Below are 25,684 nucleotides of genomic sequence, written 5' to 3'. Positions count from 1 at the left end.
AATAATGGAATCAGAAGGAAAAGATGAAGTGTGCCGAGTGTTCGTTCACCTTGCAGGCGTTGTTATTCATGACCTTTTTCTCTGCTCGGTGCGTCTGCGTCTTTGTCTTTTCTCCTCAGCCCTGGACTTTGTGAGTCAGTCTCAAGGAGAGATGACCATGCTGTATGATCTGTTCTTCGCATTCCTGCAGACGGGCCGCTACCGTGAGGCTCGGAAGATCATTGAGGTACACACACACACACACACACACACACACACACACACACACACACACACACACACACACACACACACGCCCACATACAGAACTGCTGGAGCCAAGTTGGCTCTCTGATACAGTTTCTTCCCGAAACTAATGTACAATGTCGATTCAGAACAGATGCAATCATTTACAAACCACCGAAGTGTTCATGCAGTAATCTCCTTCATCCAGTCATGTGTTCACAAAGTGGTGAACCTCGCTCCATCCCCGCTTGTGAGCTACTGAGCCTTTCCAGGAGGCCCCTTTCATACCAGATCATGACACTCTCACCTGTTACCAATGAGCCTGTTTACCTGTGGAATGTTCCAAACAGGCGTTTTTGGAGCGTTCCACATCTTTCCCAGTCTTTATCTCCTCCTGTCCCAACTTATTAAAAACATGTTGCAGCATCAGATTCAGAGTAAGTTATCAGCTACACCTGTTAAATCCCGCTTTTATTTCCATTCATGCCTGACAAAATAGTTTAATGATATAATATATAACACTGTATCACTAAAAGGGACAATTTCTCTGCAGGGCACATTTTCCTGATTACACTTCTCCTGCAGGTTCCTCTGCTGCCTTTGATAAACCCCTAAAAACTCATCTGTGTTCATCACAATTACATATTTAGGGGTTGTTTTTTTTTACCATGGAAGAAAAATCCTTCATGCCTCTCATTGGCTTTATAGTATGCAGTCCCCACCTCTGTCTCCACCCACCCCTGCGTGCAGACTCATAGATGAATGAGTGGTATCTGCATTGGTCCTGCTGTGGTCACATCCTGCATCATTCCCACAAGAGACGTCCCTTTTTTATTTTCTGTCCCCAAGGCCGAGCAGAATGTGACGTAAGAGCTCCTGTGCTTTCTGCTGCCACTTCATGGCAGTGAACAGATCTGCTCTCTTTATTTGAAGCATCAACAGTTTGTCGTTTGACTGCAGTTCAGCTTCCTCTGAGACTGAGCACCATAAAAGAGGAGCTACCTGCAAAACAGCAACGAGCCGCCGAGGGCACGTCAGGATGTAATTGCCGAACTCTTTGTCCTCGCAGCTCGTCTGACCTGAATATTTTATGAATATTTATATCTTTGTCATCTTAAGTCTTGCCATAAGCCCGTAGATTAGGGTGAGAAAAAGAGAGAGGCGAAGCAGGCAGATAAGAAGCGATTTTCACATGGATAAAACGGACAGGCGGCCGGGGACCGGATAGCAGGACAGAGAGATTGATGAATAAACGAATAGAGGGATGAGCCTGACATCAGAGGAAGGAAAACAAGGCCATTACGTTGTCTGATCGGGATGAGAACAAAAGCGAGGGAGAAAAACACCTTAACTCCCCCGCTCTGACTCGCTCTCTCTCGTGTCCTGGTGTGCACTAAAAGAGGGATTTGTCCCTCTTGAGGATTTCCAAACCCTCTTAAATATTATCGACATGTTGTTATTGTGGCTCTCGTTCCGCTTCTGCTCGATTGTGTGGCTGTTATCCGACTTATAACAGAGCCAGCTGCATGCCAGTGATGTGTGAGATTGGCGCTGCCTTGTAAATGTACTCCAGATGTACGTGTTGTCCTTGATGTGGACGGAAGATGTAGGTTAGAGTGACAAAAGCTCAGCTGCATCACCCCCATCTGTTGGGTTTGGATGCGCAGCGTCGACGTAAAACCTGCACATCTTTAAATGCTTTATTTGAAGGGACTGACATGACATCTGTCACCCGTCATGAACATGAAGACTATTGTCATTGAGTGTCAATTATGTCATATTTAATGGGGCTCAGACTTAATTGACCGGATGATACTTAAAGAGAAACTTAGCTATTTTTCAAGATGGACCTTTTATTCCCATGTAATTGCACACTGTCGATGTGTTTTTTCCATGTAAAGTGCTTGTTTTTGCTGCTGACAGGCTCAGATTGTTTGCATGTGTGTCTGATAATATTATGGAAAGGACCCTACGGAGAAATAAAATGTCTTTCTTTACGTTTCCTGGTCGCATCTCACAAAAGTGGACTTGTTGCTCGTGTGCTAAATCTTCAGCTGTGACACTGAAAATCATTTAGATAACACTTTCTGCACTCCAGCAAAGCAAACTCTTCCCTGCCCTCCTCTCTCTCAGCTTAATGTTTCTATCAATGTTTTCCTGCAACAACTCAACTCTCACAAGACTTCAGAATGAGACTTGCGGTGAAACGAGACTGAAATAAAGATCTGAGCCTGTCAGTGGCAAAAACAAACACTTTTAGTGGCCGTATGCTGGACTGAAAAAAAATGCTGGAATCTCAAAAATGGTGGCATCACTTAGGTTAAGTTGTTGCAGAGATATAGAGAACGTATCAGCGGCCATTCGCCTGTTTACGCGCCGAGCAGACATGAAGCAGCATCATTTGCTCTAAGATTCGCTCTCTTTTTTAGCTCCAATTTGGTCTCAACCAACTCCTGAAGGGAAATATGTCTTGTCTAACTTTGCCTGCCTGACAGGTGGTGCTGAGCAGGTAGCACAGGTGGGTTAGAGCTTTTTTTCGGCTGCTGCAGCTGGAAATTATCGCTGAGAGTGAACCAAAACAGTGAACTTTGCAAACTGGAAAACCAAAACATCAAGCTTAAACGATGCTTCATGGAGGTGAGGAGAAGTGCAGCCTGGTGATAACTCTCCCTGAGTTCATCACCATGAGCGACACCTTTGATGATGCTCAGACATTCCACTGTTGTTAATATAATAATATGAATTAATGCAGCTTTAAAGTATAAACAGCAGAGTTCACCTCACCTGCGCAGATGTTTGGAGCAAAGTCTCATGAAGTTCACCTCTTGCTGCACTTGCATGTCGACGGATGTGCTGCTGAGGATGTATAACACAGCAGAATCATATCCATCACTCAAATAATATGCATGCACGCACACTCAAACACAGAAATACTTTTTTCCCCTCTGAGAGCGTCAAGTGGTAGTCCAGAGTGGTGTCTCTCTTTAGGCTGTGTTTGGTATAATTGGCAGCTGATTAATCACAGCTAATTAAATGTAATGATAGAGAAAGGTGGCCCATTTTGTGCTAAATGGTCAAGGTTAGGTAGAGGATTGTCAGGTGGCCGGGCTCATTACTGGCACACGCGCATGTGTGTGATGGTCAAGGTTAGGTAGTATTGCTAAAGAGTGGTGAGCCATTATGTGTTTTTGTGTTAGGGAGAGGGGTGTGTGTGTGTGGACTAAGTGGCCGGGTGATTAGTGGAATTAGAACATTAGGGATTGAGATGGAGAGGGTTCGTTAAGTGGAGGCGAGGCGAGGTCGGCTCTGTCTGCTTCTTTTTGTGTTCGTGTACATAAAGATGTGAAAGAAACCTGTAAAGATGTTTCAGCATCTAAAGGCCACGCAAGACTCTGAAAGAGGCAGAGTGATGGGCTGTAACGCTGTGTGTGTGTGTGTGTGTGTGTGTGTATGTGTGTGTGTCGGAGGATTGTCCTGATAATCTGACCTGATGGCATTTTTCCATTATCTCTTTGTGAAAGTGAGAGTGTTTTTTGTTTGTTTCCACTTTGGATTCTTTTGATCCACCCGTGCGTGCGCAAGTGTACGTGCCGTCTTATTTCTGAGGATTTTGTTTTCCGCTCAGATTAGGGAGATTTGTCCTGACGGATTCAAAATCCCAAACATATTCGCGTGTGTGTGTGTGTGTGTGTGTGCGTGCACGCGCGAGTAGATGTGCGAAGGCTGATCTGAGCCCACAAGACTTTACCAAGTAAAGGGAACCGGAGGCAAAAAGATGGAGCACTTGCACTGGGCCTTAGTCTCTAAGAAGATTAGACAGACTGAGAGAGAGAGAGTGCAACACATTTTAATTTGTCCCTTTGGCTGGTTGGGTAAGAACATAATGCCTTTGCCTGGGCCGGATGGAGGGATGGAGAGGCAGGGAAAGAGAGCGAGCAGGAGCGGGGGAGATTTGGAGGAGGGGGGAGGCGGATTGAGAGAAGAGGGGATTGAGGGAGGAAAGGATGACGGCAGTGAGGGGTGGCGAGAGAGAGGGATGAAGCCCGTCTTTTCTTGACTTTCCCCTCCCTCGCACAGTGTGATGGGCTCCCATCAAAGAGGCCAGCGGGGATTGAACGCTGCTGATCCCATTCAGATTAACATGCTGGCCGATCTCTCTCTCTCTCTCTTTTCCTCTTTTCCTTTTTTCTCCACCAGATTACCAGGAAGAGAGGGCGATTTCTCAATCCCAGTCTTATTCAGATTGTATCCAAGCCCCAAGAGCCAGATGAAATCCTGATCACTGTTATTCCATGATAATAATCATCTAGTCACTCCACGTATCAGGCTAAATCTGAGCTACACGAGCCTGCAGATCAATCTATGTCAGCCCTTGTTTGACAGCCCACACGCTCTGTCTGTCTGCGTATCACCGGTGTCCTAAAAGTATTACAGAGCTCCCAAAAATGCAAGACTATTTATGGCTGTCGGAGCATTTTTAAACCCAAAATCTTGTCGCTCCAGTTTGAATTTTTAACCTGTAATTTGATGACAAAAACGCACATTTCTTCACAGTTTTAACATTTCAACCTTTTGTTATTAGCAGTAGCAGTTTCAACACTGTAACTGTGCGTCAGAATATACCTTGAAAGGCTAACCGGGTGCTTCAGTTCAATGTGCCGTTTCAGGTTTGCTGTGGACGTGACTGCAGATTTTCTTTTTGAAAGCCGGCGGGCAAAGTTTGCACGGAACTGTACGATTTTTCCCATCCTCACCGAACTTGTCATAAAACTCGTTAAAATGATCACACGACGCCTCCTCGCTGCTTTTTGTTTTGATGACGCATGCGGCGGTGCGACACTGGTGGCTGGTGTTGCCAGATTGGGTGTTTTTTCCGCTACATATTAAGGCCTGTTTACGCTGTGTTTTAGCCGGGTTTTCGCCTGGAAGGCTCGATAGAAATCTGGCACCCTATTGAACGAAGTTAAACTGAGAGAGCGTGCCGTTCACAGACACCAGAATGAACGAGTTCACAGTAACGTTCATCCGGCAGTAATACAGTACGTTAAGTTCACGTTCGCCCAAATCGTTCAATGAACGCGTTCAGACACTACACTGATTGTTCAAATGCAAAAAATAAATGGTAAACATTTGGTGCCTCTAGTCTCTAAGACATATGAATAGGCTGGTTTTCTGTTTTGTGTAACTGTAAATTGAGTATCTTTACAGACTAACTGATGAAGAGTCTTCAGTCGCAGCCCTTCTCTGCAGCTCTGATGCCAGATGCGTGTGTGCGACTCCTGAGCACACGTCTTGCTGCATAGCGTTTGTGTGTCGTCTGTGTTGCGGCACGCGGCTTTTGTAAGCTCGCTCAAGGCCACACAAACATCAGCTTGACGTTCCTCTCGCCGGTTTACACTTAAAGATTATGTGAAGATGCATCAGTGTGGCGTTAATATGAAACTGCTGCACTCACATAAAAGGAGACACTTTTCATTTTTCAAACCATCCATCTGTATTGATTCCTGTGTATGAGGCTGAACTTGGTGTACATCGGCTAATGGCAATATTGGAAATGCTCTTTAGGCTGGATGGGTTTGTATGGATCAATAGGTGTTTACCCTATGGATAATGCATTAATGGTTTGAAGTTTTATCTATATTTATCTTTGTTTCATTGACCTTTAAGAGGCATCCATATTGATATCCCGCCTGCACGGTGATTTATATCTAAAACTTTAAAATATTCCAGCCTGGATTTGAAGGATAATTCTAGTTTTTTGTAACTTGGACTTTATTTTCATGGATTTGCCGTCATGTCTAGCCCTAATAATAACGTTGTCTCGTAATAAGTTTAGTTGCTGAGATCTGGGAACGTCGCTAAGAAGAAATCCGATGCCATGAGAGCTGTGACGCATCCACACGAGTTACATTTGATGCTCTTATTTATCTGCTCTCCAGGGTCTCTTGGAGATTCATCTGTTCTTTTCTTTTGCAGACCCCCGGGCTGAGGGCAAGGCCTGGGCGCCTGCACTGGTACGCAGAGAGATGCATTTTTACCAAACAGGTAACACACACGCACACACAAGCTGATCTAATCAAGGCCACAAGGACCCAAAGGAAGAAGAAAATGAAAATACGAAAAAATTCCAACTTAAATTGTGTGTTTGTGTGTATAGATGGAGTCCTTGGAGCAGATGGTGGACATGACATCCAAGCTGTTCGAGTGCGACAGAGATGAGATGTACAGTTACATCCTCCGCCTCTGCAGTAAGTCCTTCTCTCTTTCATGTTTCCGTTTGTTTGTTCTTCACTTTCATTTCTCTTCGTTTGGCTGTCGTGACCTCCCACCTCTAGGTGTGCTGTTGTGTGCGTGCGTGCGTGCGTGCGTGCGTGTGTGTGTGTGTGAGAACATGATCAGGCTGGAGACGCGCTGGTGTGATTGCTGCAGTGGAGAGCAGAGCAGATAACAACTGTGATTGGAGTGTCAATCCATTACCCCCACGTCCCCACACACGCACGCATGCACACACACACACACATACACAGACACACACCACTAGTTACTGTGCTTCCTAAATTACAGCATAGTTGAGGGTCAGTCAGTTGATCAGATTAGTGCGTTGATTGCCCTCTCTCAGCATGGAGCGCTTTGTCAGAAATGACTCCGTGGTGCGGGCTGAGCGGTGAGCGACAGACGAAATGGACTGAACATATGACCACGTGGGTCTGTGTGTCGTGGCTTTCCTAACAAGTGACATGAGATCACACCTTTTCTCACTCCCGCGGCTTTGTTTCTCGCTTTCAGAGCAGACAAATGACTGGCAGAAGGCAGAGACGGTGTGGACGAAGATGCAGGAGGAGAACATCATTCCCAGAGAGAGGACCCTGCGTCTGCTAGCAGACATCCTGAAGAATAATAACCAGGAGGTGCCCTTTGTGATGCCTGAGGTAAAAACCCATGGCTTCATAATATGTACATCACATTAACAGATCTGCTATTCAGAAGAATAATTGCCGGGGGGGGGGGGGGGGGCAGATAAGACTGAAAGCAAAAGCCAGGAGGGTCCCAAGAGCTCAGAAGGACTCTAAAAGTGCCTGAGGTCAAACATAACAACCATGCTGCACTGATGGTTAAACACAGATTATAATGGTGCCTGTGCTGTCCCAAATCTTAAATGTGATGAGATGGAGCTGATGGACAGGTCATTTTAGAAATCTGTTCATATTTCAAGCCATTATTTAGCAGAAATGGCAAACATCCTTTTATTTACAGCTCCACAAATGTGAGGGTTTGCAGCTTTTCTTTGTTTTATGTCACTGTAAATCGAGTCGTCGTGCAAAAAGCAATTTGTAGGCGTCTACCCGATCTCTGGGAACATGCGACTGTCATTCCCACCATAATGAACATAATTGTAAATTGCAGCCCTGTCTTGATATTCGAGGTGTCCTTGATAAATGAACATAAGAGATACGACAGCTCAGTGGATAGAGTGCTTCCCAATGGGAAGAGTTACAGGAGCCAAAAAGAAATAAATGAAACAAACCACAAAAGGACAGACGAAGAAGTAAGCAAAAGAAATGAAAGATTAAAACATAAATAACTGAAATCTTAACGAGAAACTAGACCCAGTGTCAGCACCCTGTGGTGTTCTGTACATGGTCAGTGCAGGTCTGGTATATACTGTGTATCAACAGTGCAAGGAGCTTAATTTGAGCTTGAGTGGAGCCAAATACAGACTGAAACTGCACTCTGTCGTTTCAAACACAATCGTCTCATTCACAATTATTTTCATACAGCATAGATTAACCGAAGAGCAAGCTGACCTCTGATCGTAGGGACTAACCCCCCCCCCCCCAAAAAAAAAACCTCTGAAAACTCTTATCAGCTGCTCTCTGCAGCCCCTGCCCTGCTCCACTTTAAGCCTCTGTTCATTACATGCAGAGGAAACAGGATTGAGGCTCTGATCTGAAGTGTGGTCAATCAGACCGACGGGCTGGTGAAAGGAATTACAGCTTGATCTGTCTGCAAATCTGTAATGCCAGACTAATTTAGCCAGCAGCTAAATGCCACCATATGGCTGCCGCTGGATCCTCAGTTCTATACGCATGTGGCCTCGGCTGTGCTCTGCCCAAAAGACGAAATGAAAGGCACAGAATGTGAATATGTATTAAAAAAGAGAGGAGCTTAGCTTTAAATAACGTAATAGTCTATTGCTCCATTCCTCCATGCTGCATCTTTCCTCTGGCTCCTTCTGCATATGCTCCAATAGCCCGAAGCATGATGAGACAGGAAGTGATTGCTGTTGCCGGGAGCGATGAACTCGGTGACCCCTGGGGCTCTTGAGTTGACACCCCCGTTCTGACACACACTCTGTAACTCACGCACACACACTTTTCTTTTGCCCCTGGGGTGCCAGGCCTAATTTGCCCCCAGCCAATACAGCTTAACCCCCTCCCCTCACTGCTACACGGGTGACCGAGCATTAGGGGACCCTGGCCTACCGGCACAGCAGCATTATTGCACTGTCACACACACACATGCACACACCAGCTCATTGCCGGCACACTGTTAAACACATACACAGGCTTGAATGTAGCTGCGTTTTGATGGAAGCGTTGGAGATTTATGGCAGTTTTCCGTGTGTTTCATTCACAGACCTGGTACGAACGAGCTGCCACCAAACAGCAGGTTAAAGATGCAGCAAACCCCGTCACACCCGAAGCTGCTCCTGACATCCACGTCCAGCTGATTACCCTCTGCAAAAAGGGCAAAGTCCAAGGTAAGCAGCAGCAGCAGGAGGAGGAGGAGGCCTCAGTGCTGTTGTCCCACACGACAGACACGAGAATCTGGTTGGTCTGGCCTCTGTGTCGCCAGCTGATGAGTGAAGTCCGTTACACACTCAGCTTTTAGTTCTGGTCCCCAATCTCCTCGATCTGGAACATTTAGCTTCCCACATGTTCACCTTCCCTCTATTCACTTGCCTCTTTGTTTGCTGATCTGTGGGATTTTCTGCTTGAAGCTGCAGTTGTGATAACTGGATAACCAATTCTGGAGCTAATGCTAAGCTTGTTCCCTACAGAAGCCTACAAGATACTGAAGGACACCACCGCAAGGGGTGTGAAAGTAGGCCTCGCCTCTTACGACCAGGTGATCCGCGCCCTGTTGGGCATGGGATACCTGGAGGACGCCATGGCAGTCAAGGACATGTAAGTGCCTTAACATCTCATCTCAACGACAAATGGCGCTATCACTGAAACTTGTCACCTTACAAGACTCTTCCTTAGTTATGGTACCAGGAATAAACAGTGTTTGTAAGTATAAAGACATCCCTTTATTTGTCACACCACATTACATGCACACACACAACATGCTTAGTTTGACCCATCCTGGCAGTTGTTCCTGACCAGGAGCGGTGGGCTGCCAGCCAACCGGCGCCCAGGGACCCAGTTCCTTTTTCGTCATCCTTGGTCAGGTGATGATCTTTGCATTTTTAGAGCAAAAACATGCAAACTCCACACAGAAAAGCCCCTTTCTTCAGGATAAGGGGCAGCAGGCACTGAAGGCATGGTGGAGGACATGCCCTCAGTGCCCACAGCGCCCCAGGTGGGAATCGAACCTGGGACCTTCTAGCTGTTAGGTGTCTGATGTGTCATAACCCACATCCCTTATGTCACCATCAGTCAAACATGTATGAGAACATTGTGAAGTGCAGCTGGACTGCCAAGCATGTCTCAGTCAGCATGTAGCACAGTGGCTAACGCTCTGCTACTTTCCCTGCCTCCTCAGTGTGTGGCCCCGGGGTCACCTCAGGCTAAAAGTACATCTCCTCAATAGACATGAGGATTATAAACTGATTGTGTGCTAACACAGTCAGCCCTGCTGGATATGAACAGTGGTTCTTACTAAGCCCTCAGATACACAGGCACACACACACACACACACACACAGACACACACACACACACACATGCTCGGATGTACAGATTAATTTTGGTTTTCTGGGAAGCGGCTGACTTTGCGCAAAAACATCAATCTTCTTCCAATTAGTAATGTATCATGTGTTGTTGTGTTACGGGGACCGTATCAGGGCGTGAGCCTGGAGACGAGTAGATGGAGAGACAGAGGTATTAGAGATCTGAGCTTAGCGCCGCTCTGATCTTCTCTGCTCTGTTTGTCTTTTTAGGTAATCTCCTCCTTTTTCCTTTTTTTGTATTGCTCCTTTTGTCCCCGTCTTTATATCGCTTTCTCTCTGCGGAGGAAAAACACAGAAGCAAAGTGTCCGAAAAAGAGATAATAACATAATGACATGATACGAGAAAGGAGAGATGCGGTTACTAATTTGTAGGGAAAGAAAAAAAATATGTAAACACATCTATTACGCTATCAGTCTCTCGGCTGTTTTTCGGCGCTCGACATGGTTCACTCTCTTATGTTATGAGAAATAATCGTATCAATTTTAGAGCCGTGTTTCAACAAGCGCGAGGCAATACAAGTGATAACCCATCTCCAGTCTCTGTTTGAATTGGTTTATGGCATCCCTGCCTGGATAAAAGCTTCGTTTATCTGCACTCTAAATGAGAAGTGAAATGAGCTGAGAGGAGAGTCGGGGAAAGATGGAAATGCGGAGGAAAGGAAGGAGATAAAAAGAGCTAAATAGGAAAGGAGGAGTGAACGAGGGGAGGAGGGCTAGATTTAATCACACACGAGGTTAATGAAGACGCTATAGGCATTAATTCTGTGTGCGTGTGGGTGTGTGTGTGTTTGTTTTTGGGTAATCTGTACAGAATTGAGCAGCGGGGGTGCTTATGGCAAGATTAAGGGATTGGGAGAGAGTGATGATGATGATGTGAGAGAGAGGAAGAGGTGGATGATGGATTCATTGGCTGAAGCACAATACCCCTAGAAGTAAGTGTGTGTGTGTGTGTGTGTGTGTGTTTGGGAAAAGGTGAGGGAGAAACGGCCTCTGGAGAATTTCTTCCACCCGATAAGAATAATTCTGACCCCACACCCCCCACCGCTCGGCCTCCCCGTGCCGGCGACCCTGTTACCGCTCCAATCTCTGCCGTGACCCTGTCACAGCAGCTGCCGGATGCCGCTTGGCCTGGTGTCGCCGTGGTGATAAGGATTGCCGGCCTGATGCTCAATTGAGCGGACGGATTAATCTGGTTGCGGGGCTATAATAAGAAATAAAAAAAGACGGGAGGCGAGCTTGATTGAGGTTTTAGTGGCAAAGAAATGAAAAGGAGGAGCGCTGAAAAGAAGAGCAAAGAGACGGGCAGAGGGAGGCAAAGCAGGGAGGAAGAAGTGATGAGGAGCAGCTCCTCATCACCATCCTCAGCCCCGCAGCATTCAGCCCGTCCCGGCCTCAGCCTCCCACCTCACGCCACACACAGATACACAGACGCAGGGGCTCAGCAAGAAGTAATCAACTGTTTGATGTCTGTATTATTTTCAGGGTCACAGCAGGCGCTTTACAAGAAGCTCAGACTCGCCATCAATCACATTTGTTCCCATTGTCTCATCTGCATTCTGCCTTCCAGCTCATGTGTTTATCCACTCCATCTCTGTGGAGTCTGGAAATTCGAAGACGAGGACGCGAGGAGAGATATTAACTCAGTCAGCACAGATTATAAAGATTTGCTTTGAATGGCAGAGCACAGGATCAGCTCTAAAGTTAGGAATGATGTGTACGACTCACCCCGGAAGCTACATGTTGCAGCCACACTCAGATATGGATGAAATCCTCTGTCATGGTGTGCATAAGCTCATATGATGATATCCAAATAGAAATAAATGAGCAAAGAAACAGCCGGTCCAGCATGGGCTTACATCACACATGTTAATAAGTTCAGGCACTGCGGTGCTTTGACCAAATGCTGACGTCAGTGTGCTCACAAAGTTAGCACGGTGATGGTTAGTAGGTGTGGTGTTAACAGTGTTCATCAGCTAAGTTTAGCATCTTAGCATGCCAACATTTTCACTGAAAACCACAGATGTGAACCTCATTTTGGTGCTAGAGGAAAAAGTCAGGGCATCTTCAAAGTTCCATCATCTCCAGCTTTCATGTAACCAGATGGAAACTTGAAAGCAGAAGTCCTGTAAAACCGTTATTACCACCAATCAGGCCTGCTCATTGATTATCAACATCGCCTACAACAGCTGAATAGAAGCAGAGACGTTAGAGTAGAGAGTGAATGTTTGTTTTTTGCGAGGACAAACTTACATTGCAAGTTATTTTCACCGAAGTGTGCAGCTGAAAGACGATACCAAACCAAGAAAAATCCGTTGTGTCTCCCTCAGGGCTGTGTCTCAGGCGCCCAGCTTCCAGCTGAGCGATATAGCCAACTGTTTGCTCATCATCACACACAGCAAGAAAGGCAACTCTGGCGGTAAGAAACAGATGTGTGAGTGAACATGCGCATCCTCATTTCACACACACACACACACACACCTGTTCACTTCTCGCTCTCCTCCACAGCTGCTCTTGAGGCACTGATGTCCATGCTGGCGGAGGACCAAGTGCCGTCACAGCTTGCCATCACCAGACTGGTTCAGGCCATGGGTAAATGTGGTGACTTGGCGGGCATCCAGGTAGTGGAGTCGCTGGTAAAGGACCTCGGCATGAACACCAACCTGTCCAGCATGGTGTTTGTCAACAACACGATCCTGGCACACATCAAGAAGTAAGACTGCTAAGCCTGCATGTGGCGATTTATGAATGAGCGCGTGAAAGACTGCTTTTGAGTTGAGGAAGCGCGTAAAGGATGTGAAGGGTTTGAAGATTTCTCCCTTTGGCGACGCTGATATAATCATGATAAAGGCCACACAAATAGTGGACACATGTAGAGTGGAATGCACAGACAGATGCTAAAATCGCTGCAGATGAGCAGGGCTACATGTTGCATGATCATTTAAATATATAACAACATGTACCTTCCAGTGTGAAATCTTTTCATGCTAGTCTGTAAAGTCTACCAGCAGAGGAGTGTGACAAGACCCAGGTTGACACACTCTTACAGTAAAAGCTTACGGGGGGGAGCGGGGCGCCAAGTACAAAAAGGAAATGCAGTCGTAACAGGATTATTCATGGATTCCTTTTAATGTCATGAAAACACCCATCCTCCACCGCTGCTTCGTCGCTTCTCGAACAACGGCGGACAAAATACAAAGCACATCAGGCATCAAACTTTCATCGCGCCACTTGCCGCATTAGCGATGTCCTCCAGCTCGAGCGGCAGCGTCCCCGCGCCAACTCGGAGGGACAGCAGGAAGTGAGGGAGAGCAAGACAGTCTCACGCCCGGTTGGCCATCGCAGCGCGGGCCTGTCAGCTTGAACCCTGACCTCTGGGAGCCGCGCTCTGAGCCGCTCTGACACGTGTGTCCCCGCTGCATCTGAGTCAAGCTGACTGGTTAAGAGCCCGGGCGGAAAAGCAAGCAGGCCCGGAAAGCGGAGCGCCACATTTAGAGAGGCCCCCCGCTGAATTATTCAGACGGTCCCGGTCCTAACAATCGGCGCAGATATGTTCCCCCCCGCCACCTCTGGCCGCTCTCACATATACATACACAGAGAGGCGCACACACCCTGCGTGTTAAATATTCATTACGACTGGTGACGGTGGGCAGGGAGCGTAAAGTGTTAGCAGCGAGGTCGGGTTGCCAGATTGAGTTGTTTTAGATTTGTAGTGCTTCGGTGTGCAGGCTTTGTTTGGTTGTGGCGAGCTCAGCAGAAAAACATTTCAGAGTGTGTGAGCGAGCATCGGTGGAGGAGCGGGTCGCTCTGCGCACAGGGGGAGGCTGCAAAGGACAGAAGATGAAACCTGTATCGTTTAGATTAAAAATGTTTTGTAGACGGCACCAGGGAGTTTTTATTCGTCGATCTGGTCACTTCCTCGTAATCCGTTTATTTTATGCATGTGTTCGTCCCCCAAGAGGTCAAAGCATACCTCGAAGTTCAGTTCATTCAGCGTGAGAGCAGGAGGAAGTGCAGCCTGTATGTAGCAAGGATGATAGTGAGGGTAACCTAAACCACACCATAGCGTCGTGCACCAACACTGTAGAAATACTGACATTGAATGTAATTAAGGCTTTCACACAGTCGTCCAATATCAACCTTCTTACTTCAGGATGGGTTTATTTCTCCTCTGTTTACCAGCGTGCAGATTACAGGTGTAGCTTTGAACTAACCTTTTCTTTCCCTCTCACCACCCACCCTCTTCAGCGGCAACCTGGAGTCAGCAGTGGAGATGATGGAGGCGCTCTTCATAACTCCAAACAGCAAGAAACCCAGTGTGTCCTTCGTCTTCAGAAAGATCTTGGAAGAGGACAATGAGGAAGCCCTGGACAAGAGTAAGACACACACACACACACACACACACACACACACACACACACACACACTCTATACATGTCTGTAGACAGAAATACAAAATGCACGTCCAGCCTAAAGAAAACCCGAAAAGCCAAAAATATGCATGCTGTGTTGCAGTCAGTGCCATGGTGGAGCGGCTAGCCAACCATTTTGCCTGCTACAGACCAGCTTCAGAGCTCTTCCTCCAGCTGGTGGACACGGACAGAATCGAGGAGGCCAAGTTCATGCTGGCTGTGAGTACGAGTGTGTGCTGTGTTCATGTGCGTGTGCCCCAAAATTGTAAGCCGCAGAGCCAAAACGTGTGGGTGAAGTAGCAGTTCAGTGTTATCCAAATTCAATATTTTCTCCTCTTTATGTGTTTTTTTCTGTGCTGTTGTGTTTGGGATGTGTGAGCTGTGTGTGTGTGTGCGTCTGCAGGCAGAGATGAGCTCCACTTTGTTAGTACTGGAGAGCAGACAGAAACATTACTTGCTGCTCTTGCTCACTTCTCTTCATTGCTATTTGAACATGAAGTGAGGAAGTCCATGGTTTGCAGGATGGGCCGTGTTCCTCATCATGCATCCATTCATTTCTCTTTGTTTGAAGTATGGAGGAGTAGAGGGAGGAGAGTGTTGTGGCCAGGTGCAGGTTCTGCTCATGTGCTGCAGGTTCTTGGTTGTTTGGGTTAGAAAGCTCAGGCAAATGTCAGCTGTGGGTTTTTTTTTCCTCTCTTTTTATGGCCACTTTAAATAAATTTTAAATCATCTGGAGCGTTTTGTCCCGCTGCGCACTTCTCCATTTGAGTGTCTTGCACTTGGCATCATTTTAAATTATTATATCAAAGCAATTAAAAAAAGAAAAGTCAACAGGAAAGTGGTGATGAATTTAGTCCATCACAACTCCCCCGATGCGTCAGTCCAGTTGTCAGCCGCTGACTTATTTATCCAGCCTCACATTTATGTCAGGAAGCGCTTGGCCACAGCCCACCGCTGAGACTGCTGGTCTGAGATTGGCCTCCTCCCACTTCACTTATTTAACACAGTTCATACATTACAGCTCGATGACTTTGCATTGAGCCCGGGGACATGAATATGCAGAGGCTAGATGGGTGAGAGACAGGAGGGAGGACGAGGAGGACGAGGGTGGCGAAGAGAAAGGCGCAGAAGCTGAGGAAGAAGACGCTGCGCTCCTCTCTGACGCCGATTATCTCGCTCTCGCTTGCCAAGTGATTAACCCTCTCAGCCATTCAGTCGCATGTCGCACGCTAATGAACACAGATATGTTACTTACCACCCTGGCTTACTACCCTTCATCACTTTTTAAACATGAGCTAAAGGGATCTGTGTGCACGTTCCTGACACACAACCTGTCATTTTCACCCTGACATGCATTTGTGGTTTTCTTTGGAAAACTGCAGAAAAAGGTCTTATCAAAGCACCTTTTGAAGACGCAGACAAAGACAAATCTGTGTGGTTCATACGCTGATTATGCAACCGAAGGACAGTCAGTTTACATTTCAAAATATTATTGCAGTATACAATAAAACAGCATGTGCGTTAATACATTGTAATTCCTGAAAACACTATGAGCTTAGGGTAGAGACAAGTGTACAGAGCGGGGACAGACTTTGCCACTAAGACAGATCTAAAGTGAGTGTCCCCGGACCGGATTATGGGTTAGGGAAAGTGTAAGACGTGGAGAGACTCAGACAGAGAGGCCACATGCCGTCTGCTCGTCTTTCCTCCCTGACATCTTGAGTGATTATCCCTCTCAATCTTTAAACAGGCCTGTCTGAGTAGCATGCATGTTAATGAACAGATATGTTTCTCGCTGCTCTCGTCTTCATCACTATTTAAACGCAAACTATGAATTACATGGCTCTAAAGCTATAATATGTTTCCTGCTTGTTATGCATCTTGGCTGGATTTTTTCCCCCCTTTTCTACGGTGGCCGACCAGGGCAAAAGCTGCAAACACAGCGATGATGCAAAACCAAAAACACACAAACGCATAAAACAAATGCAGGAGAAAAATGCTGCAAGAGAAAAATGCTGCGATCACAGAAACGAAGCAGAAGCAAAAACTTTCAAACCCACAAAACAAATGTGAAAGAAGAATGCTGCAAATTTCAAAACACACACAAAACCCCAAAACAACTGCAAGAGAGAAACGCTGCAAATTCACTCCACAAAACAGAAGTGCGCCAGGCCACTAGGGGGGCGTGAAGAGGACAAGACATGAAGTAGAAGAAGTAATATTGTACAAGATTACAGCCAAGTGTTCTAAAAAAAATACATAAAGGAAATCGTACCGCAACTTAGCCAACTTTCTTCTTCTTCTTCTTCTTCTTCTTCTTCTTCTTCTTCTTCTTCTTCTTCTTCTTCTTCGTCGTCATGTGTTTCAAGAGGGTCTGGTCCCACAGGACCGGTCCATCCCTCAGGTCGAGTCCCCCTAGTAATGTAATTAATGTGGCACAATTCAGTGCCTCACGGACATTTAGCCTTTAAGTTTAGACACAACACTGCTATAAAAATGAAGATGAAGACATAAAAATGAAATCAAATTGAAAAGCACAACATTAGACAGCGGCAGAAAATAACAGGGTTCTCTGAGTTAGTCAGATAATAATTGGGATTATTTGATTGCTGTCACACTGAAGATGATGTTTTAATCATGACTGCTGAGCAGTGGTGGAAGCCGCTGATACACAGTGAGGGTGTCATGCCTCGCTCACATTCAGCGCTGGAAACTTAAACATGGAGATCAAGGCACAGACGCTCGTGGTGTTTGAAAGACAAAGACGTCCATTTGTCTTGCGTGTTGAGTTTGGCGTGACCCAGGCTAAACTGATGCTCTGCTGTTCGCCCTCATCAAGGCCCGTTTTCGTCTTCGGGGTCACCAGAGGGTAGCGTCCCGGCTGCTCCATCCCATCGCAAGTGAAGCAGGACCAAAACTCTGAAAAGCTTTTAAGTAGGCGAGCAGACAATGATGACGGCAGGGCTATCAGGAGAGAAGGAGGTGAAGTCGGCGGGGAGGCGAGAGCCAAGGGATGAAGTCAGTCATTAAGGAGCGACAGAGAGGCCGCCGCTCCACCAGCTCGTCCACAGCCGCGGCATGTCGGGGAGGGGGCGAGTGAGGAAGAGGAAGGGAGCGCTCCCTGGGTATCCAGAGCTTTTAGGCAGAACGTGTGAGGAGCAGGGGAGACGCCGGGCCCGGCCTGATGTGGCGTCACCTTTGGGAGCGGTCGGTGGAGCGAGAGGGGGAAAAAAAAACACCAGGAGAGAGCGAGCGAGTGCGTGGAGCAAAGTTGAGTGAAGTGGCACAGGGCTGCTCTAATTGCCTGATTGTACTGAAGCCATTCTGCCGCTTGGTGACTCCAAAAGAAGGCAGCTTACTCTGTATGTGTGTGTGTGTGTGTGTGTGTGTGTGTGTGTGTGTGTGTGTGTGTGTGTGCCTTGTTAAAAGCCTTACAGGCCACTCGCTTTTAATTCTGTAGGAGTTGGAGAAGGAGTGAAACACGTTCGTTTACGACTGGCTAGTAATCGGGCCTCATTGCTGCTCAGCCAGGAGAACGCACTCACCCGCTCGGAGCTCAGCGACGTTAATGCATCTCCTGCGTGAACACACACACACACACACACACACACACACACACACACACACACACACACAAGCACACACTGTATATTGTATGTATGCTCGCGTGCTTTCGTCCTAAGCAGCCATGTGCAGGTTAAACGTTGAGCCACAGAAGTCTGTCAGTCATCAGATTTGCTCCTTTAACTGCACGTGTTTGTAAATTCTTACCCATATCTGGATGTATATCGTGTTATTAAGCTCTGCTGCACTGAAATCTGCCAATATAGAGTCCTTTTTCCTAAAAAGCTGCCATTTCAGTTGCAGTCCTGTCAGAAATCTCTCACTCCTGCAGGGAATTAATGCAAAGTGTGTTATTAGATCATCGCAGATGTGTCATATCGGTGTACATGTCAGTGAAGTGTTGTGAAGAAATGCTGACAATGCATTTGAGGTATAGAAACGGTGCTGCTTTAGCACAGTTTTGTCCACCAGAGAGTGCTAACAAACTGTTTACAGACAACAGTTTTCCAAAAAGTTCCAGAGTCCATGCAGTAATCTCCTTCATACAGTCATGTGTTCACAAAGTGGTGAACCTCGCTCCATCCTCGCTTGTGAGCGACTGAGCCTTTCCAGGATGCCCCTTTCATACCCAATCATACCCGTTTTGGAATTTCCCCTCGTGGGACTAATAAAGGAATATTGAATTGAATTGGATACTCTCACCTGTTACCAATGAACCCGTTTACCTTTCCCAGTCTTTAGTTGCTCCTGTCCCAACTTGTTTGAAACATGCATCAAATTCAGAATAAGCAGACATTATGAAAACACATCGTCTTTGTACTGTTTCCTCTTGAGCATATGTCAAAAATGATGAGCAGGTGATCACATCCTGTTTAGCGTCCCAGCTTTGCTCAGACCTGGACATGTGTGGACATTTCAACCTTTTCCTGATTTTTTGGAATAATCTCTCTCGCCTGCTGAGCGCCATCTCTTTCACTTCCTGCCTCTCAGTCACTGATTAAAACCTTAAAGCTGTGCAGGTCTGCAGAGCAGCTTTGGCTCATTCTGCACTTTTACTTCCACTGACTTCAGATACAGCCTTCAGTGCGACTGAGTGATGATAATTACGCGTTCAGCCGTACATTTAAATTCATAAAGAAAAGATTGCTATTAAATCCATAATTAACCTTTCACCTGCGTGTGGGCGTGCAGGTGTTTGTATGAATGTGTGCGTGTGTTGGAGTGCATGTGTGTTTATACACTGTACGTATGTGAAGAGCAAAGGCTGGAGACTGACCTGCTCTTGTTATCTCTCATGTTTTTTGTGTCTTGTCCCTCTCGTCTTGCCGTAGCGCTGTAATGCCTTGGCTGAACAGAAGCAGCTGCTGATGTCCTTTGTGTCTCAAAAGGCTCAGATTCCTGGACAGGTAAAATCACACCTTATGCTTCCTCTCTTTACGATCTGCATATTATAAGAATAATAATTTTTTGTAGCATGAGTATCATTAGCATATTTTTACACCACGGCTTGTATCGAGGTAATTTTAGGTACATTTTGGTAATCTGGAGATGCAACTTCGCCATAATCAAAGCTAAAAAATAAACCCTGTGATGTAATGAACCGTAATGATTCTTCACCAGTCTTTTAAAGTTTATCTGAAATTTAAAATTTTATGCCAGAAGTTAAGTAATATGAAATCTGGTGTTTTGGTATTTTTAGCAAATAAGTACGTTAAACCTAGAATAAATACTGATTCACAGCAAAAACTCTTTCAGTTTGACTCTAAAGGCCACACACACACACACACAGATGTTGTTACATGTGTAAATTAATGTTTGTGTGTACAGTTGAACAAGATCAAGAACCTCATCAGCCTGGTTCCAGACTTCGTTGAGAAGGACGTGCTGTGCGGATATCTGATGAAATGTCATTGTAAGACTCTCTCTCTCTCTCTCTCTCTCTCTCTCTCTCTCTCTCTCTCTCTCTCTCTCTCTCTCTCTCTCTCTCTCACACACACACTCACGCACACACAAACTTACACTAGGCCTGGGTGGGAGAAGCTAGCGGTGCAGCAGGCGGCTCACTGGCCTGTGGCTAAGTCAACATTAGAGGTGTGTGTGTGTGTGTGTGTGTGTGTGTGTGTGTGTGTGTGTGTGTGTGTGTGTGTGTGTGTGTGTGTGTGTGTGTGTGTGTGTGTGATTCAGGGGTTAGAAGAACACATGTCCTCTAATGAGTTAGCTGTCCTGGCTAGCCTAGCGTGCTAATCGCAACACGGTCCACCACTTAACTTTTCTCTTCTTTTTTTTTCCTCCTCTCTCCGTCACTTCTTCCCCTCTCCACCTTTTCACTCCTGTCTATCTTATCCTCAGTAGTTTTTGTCCTCGCCTCCTTTCTTTCACCTACATCCCCTCCTCGTGTCCTTCCGTTGGCTTCACCTTCTCACCCTCCCGTCTCCCCTCTTTGGTACCTTGTCACACCAGAGATGAGCAGACATGACTATTTAATTAGCATCGGCTAGCCGGTCGGTCAAGGCAGCCATGGGGGACACAATTAGCGATGCTCCGCTCGCCTCTGTTCTCTGCCACGTCTTTGTACTTGTCTTTTTTTCTCCGTGAGGGGGTTTCTTTCCTCTTGTCTCTCTAACTTGCTCTTGTCGACCCTACTTTGATCCACACAACCGCACACATTCATGCTTCTTTTCAGATTCTTTCAGATTTACAGGTCACCCTCACACCAGATATCAGCTCTGTCATATTGAAATGTTTAAAGCGTTTTGTCGTCCAGGGGCTTTAAAAGTGAAGTTCTTTCAAAGCGGTGACACTCAGAGTTTGAGTGTTTTTCCACCTGCTGCTTGTTTAACATGCACAAGCAGCAGAATGCACACAGACTGGACAGCCTTTTTTTTTTTGCTAATGTCTACATTCAAGTAAGAATTTGACAGTTTTCCCTCTTGTTTGCTGACTCTTTCTCTCGCTCACATCCCGTCTGGCAGCTGTGGATAAGGACTTTTCGGCAGCCAAGGCTCTGTATGAGCAGATGCAGAGGGAGGGGATAGACGTAAACGACCTGTCACTCAAACGGCTGGCTGTGCTTTACCGCAATGAGGGAGAGACGGTGCCATTCGCTGAGCCCCCTGTGAGTCTCCCTCTCTCTCAAACACACACACACACACACACACACACACACACACACACACACACACAGATGTTGGACAGACTTCATCCATGTCCTCAGTAACGATACGTGATTGTCCTTTAAGACACACCAGCAAATTGTGACTGTACCGCTGCCAGCTCAACTGGAAAATTAGCAAAATCTCGCACCGTGGTGTTGAATTGTTTGCAAAATGCGAGAAAATGATGGAGAATGTTTTCTGGAGTCCAAAGCGATGTCATGAAATTGAGTCCAAAATGTACAAAATATTTAACATACTATAAAATAGGACAATGAAACACAGCAGGCCAGTATAATAATAATAATATTCTGATGTGTTCAGTACAGACGAATGTCACAACTCTTCACACTATAACAAAAAGTTCAATAACTTCATTTTAGACCTCAGAGTCGATCAGTGATTCAGGACCATTCAATAATCTCCCAACCCTGCGTTACTAGCGCACACACACACACACACACACACACACACACACACACACACACACACACACACACACACACACACACACACACACACACACACACACACACACACACACACATCCATATTGATACAAGCATGCAGACTTGAACAACATTTTATGAACAGATCTGTGTACAAATAAACACACACACACACACACACACACACTTCACAGCTCCTAACTGGCGCTGGCAGATGTCCGACTGGTGTCCTCATGTGTGCCGCTGTGTGTGTGCACGTGTGGCAGCCTAGTTCAGTATGTGCAGGCCTTGTGTGCGTGTGCGTGCGTGTGTGTGCCCCGCAGTCACAGAGTACATATATTGTGTAAGCGAGATGGTGTCACTGCAATATCCGCTCTCTTTTTCCAGCTCCTAGTGTTTTTGAGCATTTCAGCACATTGCACATTTTGTAAGTTGATGTAGCCCTATTTTTGGTCGAGGACTCACACACTCATATAAACACACACACGCGCGCACACACACGCTGCCCTCTCAGCCCGAGCACTTTAATGTGCTGTCCCCTCGAGGCAGGTGTAGAACGAAGCCTCCCCATCACTCACCTGCAGCGCAAAGATAGAAGGAGAAAGAGGGATGAAGGTAGAGAAGCTGCTGCATTATTCACCGAATGTCAGGATAGTTAAGTGACGGCTGGGTTTTATAAGCGGAGCCAGACGAGGTGCAAGGAGAGGGGAAGGTGAGTGGTCGTGGTATTGAGAAGTTTCTGCCAACAGAGACCCTCCTCTCCGCCTGCACAGAGGTCGCTGCTCCAGCATGTCCTCACGGCACCGCGTCTCGCTCTGCTGATGTTCCACAGGAAGTTTCAGCTTTAGATTTTACTGGCATCAGCTCGTCAGCCGCAGAATCGAACAGCCGGTGACTCTTCTGTCACACAGACAGCGAACCTCACGGTGGATGCGCGGTAGCCGCGACGTCACATCATGATTCATGGCGTAACCGTCTGCCATCTTGCCTGGGTGTTGTTTATGCGGGCTGTGCTGCGCGTCATTGCTTCGCTAAAAGGAGCAAAGCGAACAGGGAGGCTGCCATCTCTTTCCACGGGTCAGTGCAGAGTAGATGAGATTTATTTTTTACACGTGTCAACTCAAACTACTAAAAGTTTCTGGAAGCTACCGAACAACAGACCAGCTGAGGTCTGAGACTCAGTGCTGAGTGGGAGCTCTCATCAGCATTGATCATCTTTGAGCTCAAAGCTGGCATAACTAACATTAAAACAGTGTTTGCTGGGTATACGGTAAGATAACATTTGACTGCTAACTCGCTAATTCCATGCTAATCAAGTGTTGCCTTATGTGCAGTTTATCAGATAGAGATATGTAGATGAACATATGACTGCAGGTGTGTTCCTGATTGTAATTGTCCATCATTTTAGACCATAATACTAAATCTTTGTAGGATTTCTGCATAAAAGATTACAGCAAGTTAAAAACTGGATTCCTGGCAGCCATCAGGGTCCATCCCGGGACAACAAGTCATTGACACATCTGAAGTTTCATATCTCTGAACAGATGTTCTCTCATTCATCGCCGTGACTTCACATCAAACCAGAGTTCAGCTCCATGTTCAGCCGGTTATTTCTGGAACGAACAATGCCGTTGAATTTTACTAATTTAATTTCTGATTGCTTTGAGCAGCATTGTAAGTCTCGAGTAAAACTACATCTAGTGAGAAAATCTGTGTTTGTAATTAGGGTGAAGTGACCCTTTGAAAGTGTTTCAGACCCCTGCCAGGATCCCTCTCTCTCTCCTTCTATAGTGCACACAGCCATTCATCAGCATTAATTACTACAACACTAAGCAAACGTACATTGTGAGAAGCTGGCGTAATCTGCAGAAAAGCTCTCACCTTCTCCCCTCCAAAAAACACCCACCACAACACTTTGTCTGGATCAAAACACTGATTAATTAGCCGGGAACGGCGGCAGAGAGCCAGAGTGTGTGTTTGGGGAGTGTGCTACAAATCCCTTATTTGTGTATTAATGGGGATTTAAAGATGAAACGAGACAACCTGGTTGGAGGGTGGAGACTATTTAGACGGGCCCAGGAGGGCTCCACCGCCGCCTGCTTTTTGAGAGAGGCGAGATAGAAACACACACACACCTTACAGCCTGAGTGTGTAGCAGGTGACTCTTTGATGCTAAATGGTCTTTCTTTCTCGTTGCAGGAGTCCTTTAGGTTTTACGCCGAGAAGCTGAAAATGAAAACCGAGAAAGCCAAGATGATGCTTGAGGAATAAAGATTCACCCTCCTCATCTTACCTCCATCCAGATCCCACTGTTTCCTTCCTTCCTTTCTTTTTTTTTTTACATGAGTTGTTTGAGCTGAAATGTTGGGTGTTGTCTTAAAGCTGCTGGGTGTTACACACTTTCCGCGGCGCTATTCATAATGATGAAGATGATGAGTATGTACAGACGTATTTATGCTAATAAATGATGTTAGGAATCCCCGCTCTGCGTCTGCGTTTGTGATTTTCAAGGATGTATTTAGTGCTACAGTTTAGCCAAAAGCAATAAGTAATAATTGGGGATGTTACATATTTAAAGAGTACTTTCACCTCACAAAAACTAAAACCACGTCAGCAGTGATTTGTATTATCATTCCATGTAATAGAAACATCTGGAAGGCCAAATTGGAGCTCGTGGTGGCCCAGCTGTGGGCAGCTCAGGTGTGAAGTATGTACTATACTACAAACTCATCTGTAAACTGTTCATGCAGTCAGTATACAGGAAATCAACATAAATATGTAAACTTTTTTTGTGTGATTCAGCAACAGTTTTGTTATTAGATACATTTTATACAGTTCTTAGACATTTTAGAGCACTTTTCAAAATACTCGGACTGTTTGCATCAATAATTCTTTTCTGTGCAGCTCAGTAGTGGAAAGTAACTGCATTTACTCAAGTACTGTACTTCTTACGATACTCGTACTTGAGTATTTCCGTTTTATGCGACTTACTACCACTTTGCTTCATGTCAGAGGGGAATATTGTACTTTTACTCCAACACACAGACCTGACTGCTGTAGATTTTACTTTACAGATTAAAATTGTACACATAAAAGCTAAGAACACATTTAATTGACAACACTTAAATCATTTAAATAAGATTTTAAACGCAAGACTTTTATGTGTAATAGAGAATTTTTATATTGTAGTTTTATCTAAGTTAAAGCTCTGAATGCTTTTTTCCACCTGGCATGGACGCCTTTTTTCAGTACACTTTCTGTGTTTTCCAGTGTGAACACCGCAGACCTGTTAAGAATTAGCATGTCGTATGTGTGCATGCTGTGTGCCGTGAAAGAGAATCGCATCAGGTGGAAACACATTCCTTCACTCAAGAAATGAAGTACCACCCTCCACTTTTACATTTAAGCCAGTCCTGCTGTGAAAGCTTCTGCGTATGCTTGTTGCACAGTTAATGTTTTCATACAGGACAAATGCAGAAGATTATTGGGATCAGTTTGATTCAGCACTGACTTTCATGCAGTCTAATCCTCATCCAGCCTCGTCTCTTTCCTGTCGTCTGACCTGCATCTGCACCCTTCCTCTGCTTGGCTTTGAACTCATTTTGGTGTCCAATCCCGGCCTCAGATATTCCTCTTTCATGTAACACAAGCCGTTCTTAACCCCCGCCTGAGGCCGGCCTTAGATAACACACACACTGGTTGTTTCTGAAGAAAATTGTGTGCTGGCTGACGTCAGAGGTTCAGTCTGGGCAGTGGAGCTGATTTGGGATACAAATTAAGACGCAAACGTAACATTTTGCACTTTTACTCCACTACATGCATCTGACTGCTGTAGTTACTAGTCGCTTTACAGGGCTTGTTTTTGTAAGTTTGCATAAAACCAAACATTTTTTGCCTTTTGGAGCATTGACTCTGTAAATAAAGACGTGTG

At 45.9% G+C, this 25,684-nt stretch overlaps 1 protein-coding gene across 1 annotated transcript in view; it reads left to right on the top strand.

Annotated features, from left to right (window-relative positions):
* lrpprc (leucine-rich pentatricopeptide repeat containing) overlaps window positions 1-24,235 on the top strand; it is a 56,771-nt gene extending 32,536 nt beyond the window's left edge. Inside the window, exons 25-38 of the mRNA XM_070978249.1 lie at window positions 120-226; window positions 6,202-6,270; window positions 6,383-6,473; window positions 7,012-7,154; window positions 8,863-8,986; window positions 9,287-9,413; window positions 12,507-12,595; window positions 12,685-12,889; window positions 14,425-14,552; window positions 14,692-14,807; window positions 19,484-19,558; window positions 19,980-20,064; window positions 21,125-21,267; window positions 23,953-24,235. Coding sequence (XP_070834350.1) covers window positions 120-226; window positions 6,202-6,270; window positions 6,383-6,473; window positions 7,012-7,154; window positions 8,863-8,986; window positions 9,287-9,413; window positions 12,507-12,595; window positions 12,685-12,889; window positions 14,425-14,552; window positions 14,692-14,807; window positions 19,484-19,558; window positions 19,980-20,064; window positions 21,125-21,267; window positions 23,953-24,024 — 1,574 coding nt within the window. The 3' untranslated portion in view covers window positions 24,025-24,235. The remainder of the gene's footprint in view (window positions 1-119; window positions 227-6,201; window positions 6,271-6,382; window positions 6,474-7,011; window positions 7,155-8,862; window positions 8,987-9,286; window positions 9,414-12,506; window positions 12,596-12,684; window positions 12,890-14,424; window positions 14,553-14,691; window positions 14,808-19,483; window positions 19,559-19,979; window positions 20,065-21,124; window positions 21,268-23,952) is intronic.
* The last annotated feature ends 1,449 nt before the right edge of the window (window positions 24,236-25,684 follow it).

The sequence above is a fragment of the Chaetodon trifascialis genome, chromosome 13, assembly GCF_039877785.1.
Source record: "Chaetodon trifascialis isolate fChaTrf1 chromosome 13, fChaTrf1.hap1, whole genome shotgun sequence".
Lineage (NCBI taxonomy): Eukaryota > Metazoa > Chordata > Actinopteri > Chaetodontiformes > Chaetodontidae > Chaetodon > Chaetodon trifascialis.
This window is presented reverse-complemented; position numbering and strand designations above follow the sequence as displayed.